This window comes from Choloepus didactylus (assembly GCF_015220235.1).
Source record: "Choloepus didactylus isolate mChoDid1 chromosome 24 unlocalized genomic scaffold, mChoDid1.pri SUPER_24_unloc2, whole genome shotgun sequence".
NCBI lineage: Eukaryota > Metazoa > Chordata > Mammalia > Pilosa > Megalonychidae > Choloepus > Choloepus didactylus.
In genome coordinates, this window is record NW_023637605.1 from 1,321,420 (window position 1) to 1,340,632 (window position 19,213).

The 19,213-nt window shown below is 38.8% G+C and overlaps 1 protein-coding gene across 1 annotated transcript in view; it reads left to right on the forward strand.

Moving 5' to 3' along the window:
- Positions 1-19,213, forward strand: part of LOC119525163 (serine/threonine-protein kinase WNK3-like) — a 175,226-nt gene that overhangs the window by 68,050 nt on the left and 87,963 nt on the right. Inside the window, 1 exon segment of the mRNA XM_037823760.1 lies at positions 15,034-15,068. Within this exon segment, the coding sequence (XP_037679688.1) occupies positions 15,034-15,068 (35 nt within the window).

The following is a 19,213-nucleotide window of genomic DNA, read 5'->3' on the forward strand; positions in this document are numbered from 1 at the left end:
CACCCTTGTCTGGGTCAGAGCGCTGGGAACTGAAAATGGCTGAGGCTTTCTCCACTGAGCCAAAACAGGGACAGAAAGACCCCTTCAGGGCCAGTCCGCGGTCACCCTCTGGCTCTCCAAGGTCAGTCTTCACCCAAAGCCTCCGTCTGCTTGTTGGGGATTTGTAGCTTGTATAGAGCAGTCCACATTTGTTAATTAAAACCCCATTGGAGGAGGCGGGGCAAGATGGCAGACTGGTGAGCTGTATGTTTTAGTTACTCCTCCAGGAAAGTAGGTAGAAAGCCAGGAACTGCGTGGACTGGACACCACAGAGCAATCTGACTTTGGGCATACTTCATACAACACTCATGAAAACGTGGAACTGCTGAGATCAGCGAAATCTGTAAGTTTTTGCGGCCAGGGGACCCGCGCCCCTCCCTGCCAGGCTCAGTCCCGGGGGAGGAGGGGCTGTCAGCTCCGGGAAGGAGAAGGGAGAACTGCAGTGGCTGCTCTTATCGGAAACTCATTCTACTGATATAGACTCCAACCATAGATAGACAGAGACCAGACACCAGAGAATCTGAGAGCAGCCAGCCCAGCAGAGAGGAGACAGGCATAGAAAAAAAACAACACGAAAAACTCCAAAATAAAAGCGGAGGATTTTTGGAGTTCTGGTGAACATAGAAAGGGGAAGGGCCCTGAGGCGCATATGCAAATCCCGAAGAAAAGCTGATCTCTCTGCCCTGTGGAGCTTTCCTTAATGGCCCTGGTTGCTTTGTCTCTTAGCATTTCAATAACCCATTAGATCTCCCAGGAGGGCCCGTTTGTTTTTTTTTTTTGTTTTTTGTTTTTTTTAATCCTTTTTTCTTTTTCTAAAACAATTACTCTAAGAAGCCCAATACAGAAAGCTTCAAAGACTTACTATTTGGGCAGGTCAAGTCAAGAGCAGAACTAGGAGAGCTCTGAGACAAAACGCAATAATCCAGTGGCTGAGAAAATTCACTAAACACCACAACTTCCCAAGAAAAGGGGGATGTCCGCCCACAGCCATCATCCTGGTGGACAGGAAACACTCCTGCCCATCGCCAGCCCCATAGCCCAGAACTGCCCCAGACAACCCAGTGTGACGGAAGTGCTTCAAATAACAGGCACACACCACAAAACTGGGTGTGGACATTAGCCTTCCCTGCAACCTCAGCTGATAGTCCCAGAGTTGGGAAGGTAGAGCAGTGTGAATTAACAAAGCCCCATTCAGCCATCATTTCAGCAGACTGGGAGCCTCCCTACCCAGCCCACCAGCCCAGAACTGCCCTGGGGGGACGGCACTCACCTGTGACATAGCACAGTCATCCCTCAACAGAGGACCCGGGGTGCACGGCCTGGAAGAGGGGCCCACTTGCAAGTCTCAGGAGCCATACGCCAATACCAAGGACTTGTGGGTCAGTGGCAGAGACAAACTGTGGCAGGACTGAACTGAAGGATTAGACTATTGCATCAGCTTTAAAACTCTAGGATCACCAGGGAGATTTGATTGTTAGAGCCACCCCCCCCCCTCCCTGACTGCCCAGAAACACGCCCCATATACAGGGCAGGCAACACCAACTACACACGCAAGCTTGATACACCAATTGGACCCCACAAGACTCACTCCCCCACTCACCAAAAAGGCTAAGCAGGGGAGAACTGGCTTGTGGACAACAGGTGGCTCGTGGACGCCACCTGCTGGTTAGTTAGAGAAAGTGTACTCCACGAAGCTGTAGATCTGATAAATTAGAGATAAGGACTTCAGTAGGTCTACAAACCCTAAAAGAACCCTATCAAGTTCAGCAAATGCCACGAGGCCAAAAACAACAGAAAATTATAAAGCATATGAAAAAACCAGACGATATGGATAACCCAAGCCCAAGCACCCAAACCAAAAGACCAGAAGAGACACAGCACCTAGAGCAGCTACTCAAAGAACTAAAGATGAACAATGAGACCATAGTACGGGAGATAAAGGAAATCAAGAAGACCCTAGAAGAGCATAAAGAAGACATTGCAAGACTAAATAAAAAAATGGATGATCTTATGGAAATTAAAGAAACTATTGACCAAATTAAAGAGATTCTGGACACTCATAGTACAAGACTAGAGGAAGTTGAACAACGAATCAGTGACCTGGAAGATGACAGAATGGAAAATGAAAACATAAAAGAAAGAATGGGGAAAAAAATTGAAAAAATCGAAATGGACCTCAGGGATATGATAGATAATATGAAACGTCCAAATATAAGACTCATTGGTGTCCCAGAAGGGGAAGAAAAGGGTAAAGGTCTAGGAAGAGTATTCAAAGAAATTGTTGGGGAAAACTTCCCAAATCTTCTAAACAACATAAATACACAAATCATAAATGCTCAACGAACTCCAAATAGAATAAATCCAAATAAACCCACTCCGAGACATATACTGATCACACTATCAAACACAGAAGAGAAGGAGCAAGTTCTGAAAGCAGCAAGAGAAAAGCAATTCACCACATACAAAGGAAACAGCATAAGACTAAGTAGTGACTACTCAGCAGCCACCATGGACGCAAGAAGGCAGTGGCACGATATATTTAAAATTCTGAGTGAGAAAAATTTCCAGCCAAGAATACTTTATCCAGCAAAGCTCTCCTTCAAATTTGAGGGAGAGCTTAAATTTTTCACAGACAAACAAATGCTGAGAGAATTTGCTAACAAGAGACCTGCCCTACTGGAGATACTCAAGGGAGCCCTACAGACAGAGAAACAAAGAAAGGACAGAGAGACTTGGAGAAAGGTTCAGTACTAAAGAGATTCGGTATGGGTACAATAAAGGATATTAATAGACAGAGGGGAAAAATTATGACAAACATAAACCAACGGATAAGACGGCTGATTCAAGAAATGCCTTCACAGTTATAACGTTGAATGTAAATGGATTAAACTCCCCAATTAAAAGATATAGATTCGCAGAATGGATCAAAAAAAATGAACCATCAATATGTTGCATACAGGAGACTCATCTTAGACACAGGGACACAAAGAAACTGAAAGTGAAAGGATGGAAAAAAATATTTCATGCAAGCTATAGCCAAAAGAAAGCAGGTGTAGCAATATTAATCTCAGATAAAATAGACTTCAAATGCAGGGATGTTTTGAGAGACAAAGAAGGCCACTACGTACTAATAAAACAGGCAATTCAGCAAGAAGAAATAACAATCGTAAATGTCTATGCACCCAATCAAGGTGCCACAAAATACATGAGAGAAACACTGGCAAAACTAAAGGAAGCAATTGATGTTTCCACAATAATTGTGGGAGACTTCAACACATCACTCTCTTCTATAGATAGATCAACCAGACAGAAGACCAATAAGGAAATTGAAAACCTAAACAATCTGATAAATGAATTAGATTTAACAGACATATACAGGACATTACATCCCAAATCACCAGGATACACATACTTTTCTAGTGCTCATGGAACTTTCTCCAGAATAGATCATATGCTGGGACATAAAACAAGCCTCAATAAATTTAAAAAGATTGAAATTATTCAAAGCACATTCTCTGACCACAATGGAATACAATTAGAAGTCAATAACCATCAGAGACTTAGAAAATTCACAAATACCTGGAGGTTAAACAACACACTCCTAAACAATCAGTGGGTTAAAGAAGAAATAGCAAGAGAAATTGCTAAATATATAGAGACGAATGAAAATGAGAACACAACATACCAAAACCTATGGGATGCAGCAAAAGCAGTGCTAAGGGGGAAATTTATAGCACTAAATGCATATATTAAAAAGGAAGAAAGAGCCAAAATCAAAGAACTAATGGATCAACTGAAGAAGCTAGAAAATGAACAGCAAACCAATCCTAAACCAAGTAGAAGAAAAGAAATAACAAGGATTAAAGCAGAAATAAATGACATAGAGAACAAAAAAACAATAGAGAGGATAAATATCACCAAAAGTTGGTTCTTTGAGAAGATCAACAAGATTGACAAGCCCCTAGCTACACTGACAAAATCAAAAAGACAGAAGACCCATATAAACAAAATAATGAATGAAAAAGGTGACATAACTGCAGATCCTGAAGAAATTAAAAAAATTATAAGAGGGTACTATGAACAACTGTATGGCAACAAACTGGATAATGTAGAAGAAATGGACAATTTCCTGGAAACATATGAACACCCTAGACTGACCAGAGAAGAAATAGAAGACCTCAACCAACCCATCACAAGCAAAGAGATCCAATCAGTCATCAAAAATCTTCCCACAAATAAATGCCCAGGGCCAGATGGCTTCACAGGGGAATTCTACCAAACTTTCCAGAAAGAACTGACACCAATCTTACTCAAACTCTTTCAAAACATTGAAGAAAATGGAACACTACCTAACTCATTTTATGAAGCTAACATCAATCTAATACCAAAACCAGGCAAAGATGCTACAAAAAAGGAAAACTACCGGCCAATCTCCCTAATGAATATAGATGCAAAAATCCTCAACAAAATACTTGCAAATCGAATCCAAAGACACATTAAAAAAATCATACACCATGACCAAGTGGGGTTTATTCCAGGCATGCAAGGATGGTTCAACATAAGAAAATCAATCAATGTATTACAAACACATTAACAAGTCAAAAGGGAAAAATCAATTGATCATCTCAATAGATGCTGAAAAAGCATTTGACAAAATCCAACATCCGTTTTTGATAAAAACACTTCAAAAGGTAGGAATTGAGGGAAACTTCCTCAACATGATAAAGAGCATATATGAAAAACCCACAACCAGCAAAGTACTCAATGGTGAGAGACTGAAAGCCTTCCCTCTAAGATCAGGAACAAGACAAGGATGCCCGCTGTCACCACTGTTATTCAACATTGTGCTGCAAGTGCTAGCCAGGGCAATCTGGCAAGACAAAGAAATAAAAGGCATCCAAATTGGAAAAGAAGAAGTAAAACTGTCATTGTTTGCAGATGATATGATCTTATATCTAGAAAACCCTGAGAAATCGACGATACAGCTACTAGAGCTAATAAACAAATTTAGCAAAGTAGCGGGATACAAGGTTAATGCACATAAGTCCGTAATGTTTCTATATGCTAGAAATGAACAAACTGAAGAGACACTCAGGAAAAAGATACCATTTTCAATAGCAACTAAAAAAATCAAGTACCTAGGAATAAACTTAACCAAAGATGTAAAAGACCTATACAAAGAAAACTACATAACTCTACTAAAAGAAATAGAAGGGGACCTTAAAAGATGGAAAAATATTCCATGTTCATGGATAGGAAGACTAAATGTCATTAAGATGTCAATTCTACCCAAACTCATCTACAGATTCAATGCAATCCTAATCAAAATTCCAACAACCTACTTTGCAGACTTGGAAAAGCTAGTTATTAAATTTATTTGGAAAGGGAAGATGCCTCGAATTGCTAAAGACACTCTAAAAAAGAAAAACGAAGTGGGAGGACTTACACTCCCTGACTTTGAAGCTTATTATAAAGCCACAGTTGCCAAAACAGCATGGTACTGGCACAAAGATAGACATATAGATCAATGGAATCGAATTGAGAATTCAGAGATAGACCCTCAGATCTATGGCCGACTGATCTTTGATAAGGCCCCCAAAGTCACTGAACTGAGTCATAATGGTCTTTTCAACAAATGGGGCTGGGAGAGTTGGATATCCATATCCAAAAGAATGAAAGAGGACCCCTACCTCATCCCCCTACACAAAAATTAACTCAAAATGGACCAAAGATCTCAATATAAAAGAAAGTACCATAAAACTCCTAGAAGATAATGTAGGAAAACATCTTCAAGACCTTGTATTAGGCGGCCACTTCCTAGACTTTACACCCAAAGCACAAGCAACAAAAGAGAAAATAGATAAATGGGAACTCCTCAAGCTTAGAAGTTTCTGCACCTCAAAGGAATTTCTCAAAAAGGTAAAGAGGCAGCCAACTCAATGGGAAAAAATTTTTGGAAACCATGTATCTGACAAAAGACTGATATCTTGCATATATAAAGAAATCCTACAACTCAATGACAATAGTACAGTCAGCCCAATTATAAAATGGGCAAAAGATATGAAAAGACAGTTCTCTGAAGAGGAAATACAAATGGCCAAGAAACACATGAAAAAATGTTCAGCTTCACTAGCTATTAGAGAGATGCAAATTAAGACCACAATGAGATACCATCTAACACCGGTTAGAATGGCTGCCATTAAACAAACAGGAAACTACAAATGCTGGAGGGGATGTGGAGAAATTGGGACACTTATTCACTGTTGGTGGGACTGTATAATGGTTCAGCCACTCTGGAAGTCAGTCTGGCAGTTCCTTAGAAAACTAGATATAGAGTTACCATTCGATCCAGCGATTGCACTTCTCGGTATATACCCGGAAGATAGGAAAGCAGTGACACGAACAGATATCTGCACGCCAATGTTCATAGCAGCATTATTCACAATTGCCAAAAGATGGAAACAACCCAAATGTCCTTCAACAGATGAGTGGATAAATAAAATGTGGTATATACACACGATGGAATACTACGCAGCAGTAAGAAGGAACGATCTCGTGAAACATATGACAACATGGATGAACCTTGAAGACATAATGCTAAGCGAAATAAGCCAGGCACAAAAAGAGAAATATTATATGCTACCACTAATGTGAACTTTGAAAAGTGTAAAACAAATGGCTTACAATGTAGAATGTAGGGGAACTAGCAATAGAGAGCAATTAAGGAAGGGGGAACAATAATCCAAGAAGAACAGATAAGCTATTTAACGTTCTGGGGATGCCCAGGAATGACTATGGTCTGTGAATTTCTGATGGATATAGTAGGAGCAAGTTCACAGAAATGTTGCTATATTAGGTAACTTTCTTGGGGTAAAGTAGGAACATGTTGGAAGTTAAGCAGTTATCTTAGGTTAGTTGTCTTTTTCTTACTCCCTTGTTATGGTCTCTTTGAAATGTTCTTTTATTGTATGTTTGTTTTCTTTTTAACCTTTTTTTCATACAGTTGATTTAAAAAAGAAGGGAAAGTTAAAAAAAAAAAAAACAAGGAAAAAAAAAAAGATGCAGTGCCCCCTTGAGGAGCCTGTGGAGAATGCAGGGGTATTCGCCTACCCCACCTCCATGGTTGCTAACATGACCACAGACATAGGGGACTGGTGGTTTGATGGGTTCAGCCCTCTACCACAGGTTTTACCATTGGGAAGACGGTTGCTGCAAAGGAGAGGCTAGACCTCCCTATGGTTGTGCCTAAGAGCCTCCTCCCGAATGCCTCTTTGTTGCTCAGATGTGGCCCTGTCTCTCTAGCTAAGCCAACTTGAAAGGTGAAATCACTGCCCTCCCCCCTACGTGGGATCAGACACCCAGGGGAGTGAATCTCCCTGGCAACGTGGAATATGACTCCCGGGGAGGAATGTAGACCCGGCATCGTGGGACGGAGAACATCTTCTTGACCAAAAGGGGGATGTGAAAGGAAATGAAATAAGCTTCAGTGGCAGAGAGAATCCAAAAGGAGCCGAGAGGTCACTCTGGTGGGCACTCTTACGCACACTTTAGACAACCCTTTTTAGGTTCTAAAGAATTGGAGTAGCTGGTGGTGGATACCTGAAACTATCAAACTACAACCCAGAACCCATGAATCTCGAAGACAGTTGTATAAAAATGTAGCTTATGAGGGGTGACAAGGGGATTGGGAAAGCCATAAGGACCACACTCCACTTTGTCTAGTTTATGGATGGATGAGTAGAAAAATAGGGGAAGGAAACAAACAGACAAAGGTACCCAGTGTTCTTTTTTACTTCAATTGCTCTTTTTCACTCTAATTATTATTCTTGTTATTCTTGTGTGTGTGCTAATGAAGGTGTCAGGGATTGATTTGGGTGATGAATGTACAACTATGTAATGGTACTGTGAACAATCGAAAGTACGATTTGTTTTGTATGACTGCGTGGTATATGAATATATCTCAATAAAATGAAGATTAAAAAAAAAAAAAAGACATAATGCTGAGCAAAATAAGCCAGGCACAAAAAGAGAGATATTGTATGTTACCACTAATGTGAATTCTGTGAAAAATGCACAATGTTTTATACTGTAGAATGTAGGGGACCTAGAGATACCAATTAGTGGAGGGGGAATGATAATCTAATAAGAACAGATTATGATTATGATTATGGTTTGTAAACTTTCTTGGATATAGTAAGATCATGTTGGAAGCAATAGAGTTATTTTAGGTTTTTTTTTTCTCTTATTCCTTTGTTTTCTTAGGGGTTGTTAATTTTCTTGGGGTATGGAAGGAACATGTTGGAAGCAATGTAGTTATTTTAGATTATTTGTTTTTCTTACTCCTCTGTTTGGACATGGTTTATTAATTTTCTTGGGGTATGGTAGGAACATATTGGAAGCAAAGTAGTTATTTTAGGTTATTTGTTTTCCTTAATCCATTGCTTTGTTTGAAATGTTGTGGGGTTTTTTTGGTTGTTGTTTGCCTGTTTGTTTTTAATTTTTTGATAAACAAAGTTAAAAAATTGAAAAAAAATCAGTAGAAAAATGGGAGTAAAAACTAAATGACAAATAGGGTGGGATGGGGGGATGGTTTGGGTATTCTCTTTTCACTTTTATTTTTTATTCTTATTCTGATTCTTTCTGAAAATGTTCAGAAATAGATTGTGGTGATGAACGCATAACTATATGATCATACTGTGAACAGTTGATTGTATACCATGGATGACTGTATGGTTTGTGAATATATTTCAATAAAACTGAATTTAAAAAAAAAAAACAAAAAAAAAAAACCCCATTGGAGCTCAGCTGAGCTGTGTTCACTTGCTTGGAGTGAGTTGCTCTCTAGTACCACAAGGCTTTGCAGCTTGGGCCGGTGTGGGGAGGGGACTCCCGTCTTGGGTCCACAGTTTTTACTTACAGATTTTATGCTGCGATTTCAGGCATTCCTCCCAATTCAGGTTGGTGTATTGTGAATGGACGGTCACATTTGTCTCCCCACAGTTATTCTGGATTATTTACTAGTTGTTCCTGGTTGTTTATTAGTTGTTCCAGGGGGACTAACTAGGTTCCACTCCTCTCTATGCCGCCATCTTAGATCCGACATTTGTTTTCATAGATAATATTTCTTTGGAACACATAAATACCCACTATTTGTTTTGTTTTGTTTTGTTTTGTTTTGTTTGTCCATCCATTCATTCATCCTTCCAACAGTGTTACTTTGCTAGATCTTGGAAATAAGACACTGTCCCTGTTTTCCTGGAGATTACAGTTTTCTGGAATTATGGTTATCAATATAGTAGAGGTAAAAATAAACATTTTCATGGTAAACCAAAAGAGGCAGAAATTAATTTCTCCAGGTATAATTATGGGAAACTCAAATACTAATGTTTGGGGACACCATCTTAACTGTTGTGCTTTAAATTGGTCATTCCTGGGATTAAGCTTTTCTCTGTCTTTTTTTTTTTCTTACTGCTTTTGCTGATTCTTTTGGCTTTAGGTTCTACTGTTCACTTCACCTCAGGGCATTTAGATAATGCTTTTCTCTCTCAGAGCCCCTAGGCTTCAGAACCATGGCCAGTGGGTCCCACTCTATATCTCCCTATAATTTTATTTGTACCATTTAGTGTTATCAATTGTAAGTTTAAACTGCAGAAATATTAATATTTGATAACAAGGTACTGCCCCATACACCTCTGGACATGTTACATAATTTATGGTATGTTTATTGAATTACCTTTCTAAATTCTGAAAAACTGACCTTTTATATTGACACATGAAAGATGGCTTGACTGGTGTTTCAGTTTGCTAAAGTTGCCTTTATGCAATATACCAGAAATGGATTGGCTTTTTTAAAGGGGATCTATTGGATTACAAATTTACACTTCTAAGACCATAAAGGTGTCCAAACTAAGGTGTCAAGAAGAGGATACCTCCACTGAAGAAAGGCCGATGGGATCTGGAACACCTCTGTCAACTGGGAAAGCTGTGGCTGGCATCTGCCGGTCCTTTGCTCTCGGGTTCTGGTTTCAAAAATGGCTTTCTCCAAAATGTCTCTGGGCTTCTGTCTCTTTGAACTTCCCTCTCTCAGCTCCTGGGCATCCTTGCTTGTTCTTCCAGGGCGTTTCCTTCTAAGCATCTGTGGGTCTACTCTTAGCTTATCTCGGCAAACTGTTGGCTTCATATCTTAGCTTAGCATCTCCAGATGTCTTTCTGTCTGCATCTCCAAGCATCTGGGTCTGTGTCAGTCCCTGAGCTCTCTTAGGGACTCCAGCAAACTAATCAAGACCCACCTTGAATGGGTGGGTTCACACCTGCATGGAAATAATCGAATCAGAAGGTCTCACCCACAGTTGGGTGGGTCACATCTCCATGGAAACAACCTAATTAAAAGATCCCACCCACAATAGGTCTGTCCCCACAAGATTGCATTAAAGAACATGGTTTTTTATGGGAGTACATAACAGATTCAAGCCAACACAACTGGGTATTTAAAAAATGTGGTTTACAACCCCTTCTTCCCATCCCTATATTTTGTTCTGTTGTTGTCTTCTGATTAATGTTGCAGAATGGAAGTCTAAAGCCAGTCTAATTTTTGGTTCTTTTTTCCTCCAAAGTGCTTACAGGTAGCATTCTTTATTCTTGTAAGTGAAAAACTTGGTGTACATCATCTGTAAGTCTTGGTATGGATCTTTTATTTCTTCAAATGAAAATAGCTTTTTAAAAATGACCTTTCTTCTCATTCATAATTTTTTTAAATATAGGGAAGTATGAAGAAGATTACCTATTATCCCACCTCTCAGAAACAGGATTTCCATTTTTTATGCATACATGTACACATGTATCATTTTTAGTATTTATTTTATCATTGTTGGATTATACCTGCTTTTAAAATATTATTTTTTATTCTAGTATATAAGGTATGCATAAATAAAAGTGCCTTAATCTTAAATGTACAGCTAGATGGGTTTTCACCTTTGTATACCTCCATGAATCTGTCACTCAAATGAAGATATAATATATTTCCAGCCTCTTGAAGGTTTCCTGAGATTCATTCACATTGTTGCAGTATCAGTTGTTTGTTTCTTTTTTATTGATCCAAGTTATTCCATTGTATGAACATACCACAATTCATTTATCCATTCTTGTCAATGTACTTTATTAGGATTGGTTCTTATTTTTGGATCTTATGAATAAAGGTTCTATTAACTTTTATATATATGTTTTTTAGTGGTTGTATTTGTCTTGTGTATGTATCTAGGAGAGAGATTCCTGTGTCATAAACAAGGGGTATATTTAGCCATAATAGATAATGTCAGACAGTTTTCCAAATCAGTTTTACCAAAATACATTCCCAACAGCAATGGCTGAGAGTTCCAGGTGCTCCATATCTTTGCTAGCACTTAATATTTTTGGTCATTTAAATTTTAACTGTTGTAATGTGTTAAGTGTCATGGATTCATGTATTATGATTTTAACTTGCATTCCTGATAAGTAATGGTGTTGAGCATCCTTTCATATAATTATTGGAGATTGAGATATCTTCTTTTGTGACATGCCTATGCAGGTCTTTTTATTGGGTTTATCTTTTTCTTTTGTCTGATTTAATCTTCTTTTTTAATTCAATTTTATTGAGATATATTCACAGACCATGCAGTCATACAAAGCATACATTCTGTTGTTCACAGTACCATTATATAGTTGTGCATTCATCACCAAAATTAATTTTTGAACATTTTTATTGGCACACACACAAAAACAATAAGAATAACAATTAAAGTGAAAAAAAGAGCAATTAAAGTAAAAAAGAACACTGGGTGACTTTTTTTGTTTTGTTTTGTTTTTTTCCTTCCCCCTTTTTTCTACTCATCCATCCATAAACTAGACAAAGGGGAGTGTGGTCCTTATGGTTTTCCCAATCCCATTGTCACCCCTCATAAGCTACATTTTTATACAATTGTCTTCGAGATTCATGGGTTCTGGGTTGTAGTTTGATAGTTTCAGGTATTTACTGCTAGCAATTCCAATTCACTAGAGCCTAAAAAGGGTTGGCTATATTGTGCGTAAGAGTGCCCACCAGAGTGACCTCTCAGCCCTTTTGGAATCTCTCTGCCATTGAAGCTTATTTCATTTCATTTCACATCCTGCTTTTGTTCAAAAAGATGTTCTCCATCCCATAATGCTGGGTCTAGATTCCTTCCTGGGAGTCATATTCCACGTTGCCAGGGAGATTCACTCCCCTGGATGTCAGATCCCACGTAGAGGGGAAAGCAGTGATTTCACCTGCCAAGGTGGCTTAGCTAGAGAGAGAGGGGGCCACATGTCTGATTTAATCTTGAACATTTCTTCAGCCTTTCCTTTTTCTTGACAATGTTGAAAAGCAGAGTCCAGTTTCTTTATAGAATGTCCCTGAATTTGTGTCCTGTAAATGTCCTCAAAATTAGATTCTGATTACACATTTTTGATAGGAATATCATGCAGGTGATATCATGTGTATCATGTGATGTGAACTTGTCCCAATATTGGCTCTTTTAACTTTTTTAAAAAAATATATATATATTTTATTGAGATTGTTCACATACCATACAACTATCCAAAGATCCAAAGTGCACAATCAGTTGCCCGTGGTACCATCATAGATCTATGCATCCATCAACACAATTTATTTTTTTTCAATTTTTAGAATATTTCCATTACTCCAGAAAAGAAATAAAGGCAAAGAAAGGAAACTCAAATCTCCCCATACTCCTAACCCCACCCCCCTCCATTATTGATTCATAGTTTTGGTATAGTACATTTGTTATTGTTGATGAAAGAATGTTAAAATACTAACTGTAGTATATAGTTTGCAATAGGTATATATTTTTTTCCTATATGCCTCTCTATTATTAACTTCTAGTTATAGGGTCATACATTTCTTCTAGTTTATGAGAGAGATTTCTAATATTTGTATAGTTAATCATGGACATTGTCCACCACAAGATTCACTGTTTTATACATTCCCATCTAACCTCCAACTTTCCTTCTGGTAACATACGTGACTCTGTGCTTACCCTTTCCACCACCTTTACACACCTTTCTGCACTGCTGGTTATTCTCACAACATGCTACCATCACCCCTGTCCATTTCCAAATGTTTAAGTTCACCCTAGTTGAACATTCTTCTCATACTAAGCTACTGCTCCCCATTCTTTAGTCTCATTCTATATCCTGGTAACTTATATTTCATGTCTATGAGTTTACATATTATGATTAGTTCATATCAGTGAGACTCTGCAATATTTGCCTTTATGTGTCTGTCTTATTTCACTCAATATAGTGCCCTCAAGGTTTCTTCATCAACCCATTTCTTTTAAGATGGTTTTGTTCACACACCATACATTCCATCCTACATAAACAATCTTTGGTTCACTGTGTAGTCACGAATTTATGTATTCAGCACCATTGCCACTATCTGTATAAGGACATCTCCATTTCTTCCAGAAAGAAGGAGGAAGAGTCAAAGAAGGCAGAGAGACAAAAGAAAAAGAAGAGAGAGAAAAGAGAGAGAGAGAGAGAGAGAGAGAGAGAGAGAGAGAGAGAGAGAGAGAGAGAGAGAGAGAGAGAGAGAGAGAGAGAGAGAGAAGGAGAGGGAGAGGGAGAGAGAGAATAACAAAGAAAACAAAATTTGACAGCTTGACTGTGAATTTTCTCAGCCACTGGATTATTGCCTTTTGTCTCAGAGCTCTCTTAGTTCTGCTCTTGTCTTGACCTGCCCAAATTACAAGTCTTTGAGGCTTTCTGTATTGGGCTTCTTAGAGTAATTGTTTTAGAAAAAAAAAAAGATAAAAAAGGGCCTTCCTGGCAGATCTAATGGGTTATTGAAGTGCTAAGAGACAAAGCAATTAGGACCATTAAGGAAAAGTCCAGGGGGCAGAGAGATCAGTTTTTCTTTGGGATTTGTGAATGAGCCTCAGGACCTGAGCTCTGCCCTTCCCCTTTCTATGTTCACCAGAACTCCAAAAATCCTAAGCTTTTATTTTGGAGTTTGTCTTGCTGTTTTTTTCTATGCCTGTCTCCTCTCTGCTGGGCTGGCTGCTGTCAGATTCTCTGGTGTCTGGTCTCAGTCTGTGATTGGAGTTTGGATCAGTAGAATGAGTTTCTGATAAAAGCTGCCACTGCAGTTCTCCCTTCTCCTTCCCGGAGCTGACAGCCCCTCCTCCCATGGGACTGAGCCTGGCAGGGAGGGGTGCGGGTCCCCTGGCCACAAAAACTTACAGATTTCTCTGATCTCAGCAGTTCGACGTGTTCATGGGTGTTGTATGAAGTATGCCCAAAGTGAAATTGCTTTGTGGTGTCCAGTCCACGCAGTTCCTGGCTTTCTACCTACTTTCCTGGAGGAGTAACTAAAACATACACCTCACCAATCCGCCATCTTGCCTCTTGCTTTTCCTTTTGTCCTAAAGTTCCCAGAGACATTGTTCGTATTTTTCCATTCTTTTCTGTATCTGTTCTTTTGTGTGTAGGCTTCCAGGTGCTGTGTTCTCCAGTTCCTGAGTGTTTTCTTCTGCCTCTTGAGATCTGCTGTTGTATGTTTCAATTGTGTCTTTCATCTCTTGCTTTGTGTGTTTCATTTCCATAGATTCTGCCAGTTGGTTTTCGAACTTTCAGCTTCTACCTTAAGTATGCCCAGTGTTCTCATTATACAGTTCATCTCTTTCACCATATCTTTCCTGAGCTTTTTGAATTGACTTATTATTAGTTGTTTCAATTCCTGTATTTCAGTTGAAGTGTAAGTTTGTTCCTTTGACTGGGCCATAACTTCGTTTTTCTTAGTGTAGGTTGTAGTTTTCTATTGTCTGGGCATGGTTTCCTTGGTTACCCCAGTCAGGTTTTCCCAGACCAGAATGGGCTCAGGTCCCAGAAGGAAGAACTACTCATGTCTGGTTTCCCTGACGGTGTGTCTTAGAAAATTGGTACACCCTGTGAGGCCTCAGATCATTGTACTTTTCTTTCCAGCAGGTGGTGCCTGTCAGCCAGACCTGTGTAAGGAGGTGCGGCCCGTGGCTGTTTTCCTCCAGGCTCTGGGGTCTGGTTCTGAATGGAAGGCAGGTAGTAGAGCTGGGTCCCACCCATTTCCACTTAGGAAAGATAACCCCCCTAGGGAGAGGTCACTAGCATTTGAATAGACTCTCCCTGTGCTGTCTCCACCCTTGTCTGGGTCAGAGCACTGGGAACTGAAAAGGGCTGAAGTGTTCTACACTTAGCCAAAACATAGACAGAAAACCCCCTTCAGGGCTATTCCATGTCCACCCTCCAGCTCTCCAAGGTCAGTCATCACCCAAAGCCTCTGTCTGCTTGTTGGGAATCGTAGCACATAGCGAGCAGTCGGAGCTCAGCTGAGGTATATTCGCTTGCTGGGAGAGAGCTTCTCTCTAGCACCACAAGGCTTTGCAGCTTGGGCTGTGGGCAGAGAGGGCTCCCGGCTTGGATCCGCAGTTTTTACTTACAGATTTTATGCTGCAATCTCAGGCATTCCTCCCAATTCAGGTTGGTGTATGATGAGGGGACAGTCAGGTTTGTACCCCTGCAGTTATTCTGGATTATTTACTAGTTGTTCCTGGTTGTCTGTTAGTTGTTCTAGGGTGACTGACTAGCTACCACTCCTGTCTATGCTGCCATCTTAGATCTCATCTCTGTTAACTTTTATTACTTGGTTAAAGTGGGGCCTGTCAGCCTTCTCAACTGTGAAGTTGCCGTTTTTCCCTTCTGGGGAGATATCTTGAGACTATGTAAATATCCCATTCCTCATCAAACATCCATCCACTAGTTTTAGTATCCGTTGATGATTTTCTAACTCCATCATTCTTACATTTATAGTTGGCTTTTATCTCTCATTTATTTATTTATTTATTTTGGTATGGACTCATGGATCCTTATTTTCCTTAATAGTTTGTAATCTAATACTATCGTTACTTATTTTTATTTTTAAAGTATCCCACATTTGGTTAGTTGGGGCCCATTCAGGGTGGCTCTTGTGTCCTTTTGACATGCTCCCATCATGCATGAGCATTTCCTACATTCTGGCACAGGAAGATGTTCCAGGATCATGTTGCACTTTTCCCTGCCTCAGCCCTGGAATCAACCATTTCTCCATGAAGCCCAGGTTCCTTTAGTGGGGAATATAATTCAGAAATCAAAATCTGGGCACAGGGTGTGCTTGTTGCTACTTGGGAATCATTGTTTTTAGGATTCTCAGTGGAAAAACTAAGATGTGTTTGTGTATGTACATATGATATACACATATGATTTTATACATATGTGCGTATGTGCATATATATACACATATATGCATACATATGTGTGTATCATCTATCTATCTATCTATCTATCTATCTATCTATCTATCTATCTATCTATCTGTCTGTCTATCTCCATTCAATCCTCCAGCTCACTTTGCTTTGGACTTCATGTTCTAAGAGAAATTTTTTTTGCTTTTGTTTTTTTGCCATGTATCTTGTGGTCACATTTTATTCGTCTCTTTCTCTCATATCCCACTTCAATCCATTAGCAAATCTTTTGGCTTTTTCTTTAAAATATAGCTCCAATCTGACTTCTCACACTGTCATGCTGGTCTACTCTGTCTCTCAGCTGAATAATTATAGTAGATTCCTAGTTCTTCTTGATTCTGCCTTTTCTCCTTTATAGCCTTTCTCTCATTATGATGCTCTTAAAATGCAAGTCAGATCATATCTTGACTCTGCTCAAAACTTCCAATTGCTGATCTTACTCATAGTAAAAGCCACAACACCATTCTTAATGGCGTGCAAGGCCCTACAGGATCCAGATTTCCTGCTCAACTCTCTGACCTCATGTAGATTTTCTTTGGCTCTTGAGTGATGATTAAATCCTTTTACAGATCTACAGTTTGAGAGCAGGTAGATATACACAGCGACCAGTCCAATTTCTGTATCTTATTAGGCATTGGTATATTGTGGTTCTTCTGTTCTGAGGTGTGATTTTCTTTTACCCCCCATAATGAGTTCTATCATGCTCTGAAATAATCAGATACATTAATCACTACAATAACCAACATGCATGGGTACCAAAATTCTCTTCTGCATCCTTGCTGATTTTACTTTATATATAGGAATTCTACCTCCCTGAATGCCAACTGTCACAACCACTCCCTTCCTTTTCATCTCCAATATGCATTCTCTCTGCTGCCAGTTTTTTAAAACAGTGTTTATTGGTCACTCCAGAGAGTTGGAGAAAACTTAGAGGGTTGAGACAAGATCAGAGCCTGATCAATTTGCTGGTTGGAGTGACCCTTAGCCACTTAATTGGGGGCAGATAATAAGGGAGAAGTATGAAGTATATGTTTCCATTCAGACGGGTTCTCTTTCATGAGGTTATTCCTGAGTATACCCTGGAGTGAACCCCAGGAAGATTTTTTTTTTCCCTCAGTCCAGTTCTCTGCTTTATAATTAATGAAACTTCTGCTTGGTTTCTTTCACTCCCCTCCCCTCCCCTCCTTCCCCTCTTCTTTCCTGTCCTTTTTCCTTCCTTCCATCTTCCCCTCCTTTTCTTCTTTGATGATTGTAATGTATGACCAGGGAGGAGAACCACTGATAGGTGTTGGAGCAAGTAAAGAAAAAGGAAGGCCAGGCAACTAATAGAGTGTTGTGGATATGGTGTGAATATGAAGTCTTTTTTCTTCAGCACTCTGTGGAATCATTTTTCCATTCATTCATTTATTCACTCACTCAATTTTGCTTCCATCATTAGTAACCCCGGTTTACTCAATGTTAAATGAAGATAATACCTACTGCTTAATGTCATTGTAAGGGTTGAATTTAGTTAAATAATGTAGATAAAATACTTAGCACAGTACCTGGAACTTAATAAATGCTCAATAAATAGTTGTTACTGTTAATAAAAACAAAAACAATAATAAAATGAGAACATTATAATAATGAAAGATATTTCTTGAAAGGAAGACATTTATTGAACAGTTATTCCTGTACTACTTATTGAACAGCCATTCCTGGTTAGGCATTGAGAATGTTGTGATGAATCTTACAGATATGGTCTCTTTCTTCAAAGAGTTCACAGAATCATGGGGGAGAAAGATCTGGAAAAGAATTTGAGACACTGTTTTGTTTTAAGTGCCAAGATAGAAAGGAGGGAATGGTGTGGCTTAGGGACACCCAAGCCTACTTTTGTTTTTCACTCTGGCCTTGTGCACATTCTGCAAGAGTTGTCCAGAGGTGCTTTAGTTCCATTGGACTTTGCTAGCAAGTTCCTTTCCATCTAGTTATCAAAGTTTCGCTGGAGAAGTTATTGGTGCCTGTCTTTCATTTGGATTTGAAAGTGGGGAAAGATGAGCACAATTTACCATTTCCCAGTGTTCCTCTTCTCTCCCAACCTAGTCAACCCATACTGATAATTTTTCCTGGATAAATTAGTCTAGCTTCTAATTATAGATTAGATAATTATCTCTTTAACATAATCACTATTTAAACATCAAGACTGAATACTTTGGCAAATAGTGTTTTTTTTTTTTTTGCACACATAAGATTTAAGAGAATGTATCCAACTTAAATATTTGTATTCAAGAAACTTTAAAAGAATTATGTTGAGTCCCAGGAAAATGGAGTAGTGACATGGTTACTTGATGCAAAAATCTGGAGGCTTGGTTAGTATGTCAGCAATCTGGAATTATATTTTATAACCACTTATAATTATTAATGCTACTTTAGTCGTCAGAATCATGGCTTTTTTTAATCTGATAGCTTCTAATTAAGTTTTGTCATAATATTTCTAAGAGCTTCAAAACTAATATTTACAAATAAGTGCTAGACCAGTTTTACAGATGTCTTTCAAATTTAATGAAATGTTTAATTTTTACTTTTGTCTAAAACTGCTATAATGTTGTACATTGAAATAATGGGGACCTGCCCTGAGATTACTAAACTTGAGAGCAGGTAAGTTTGTACAAAATTGAGTTTATTTATTCTTATTCCCAAAGCAAGATGAATATAGGTAAGTTTGTTTAAAACCTTGGTGTGTGTTCTTCCAGAGCATTTTGTATGTACATACACACATGTAATTTTAGTGTAATCATAGGATACATACTTATATAACATTTTTTTTACTTATGACATTACCTTATATGTTTTAGCACATTTTTAAAGGG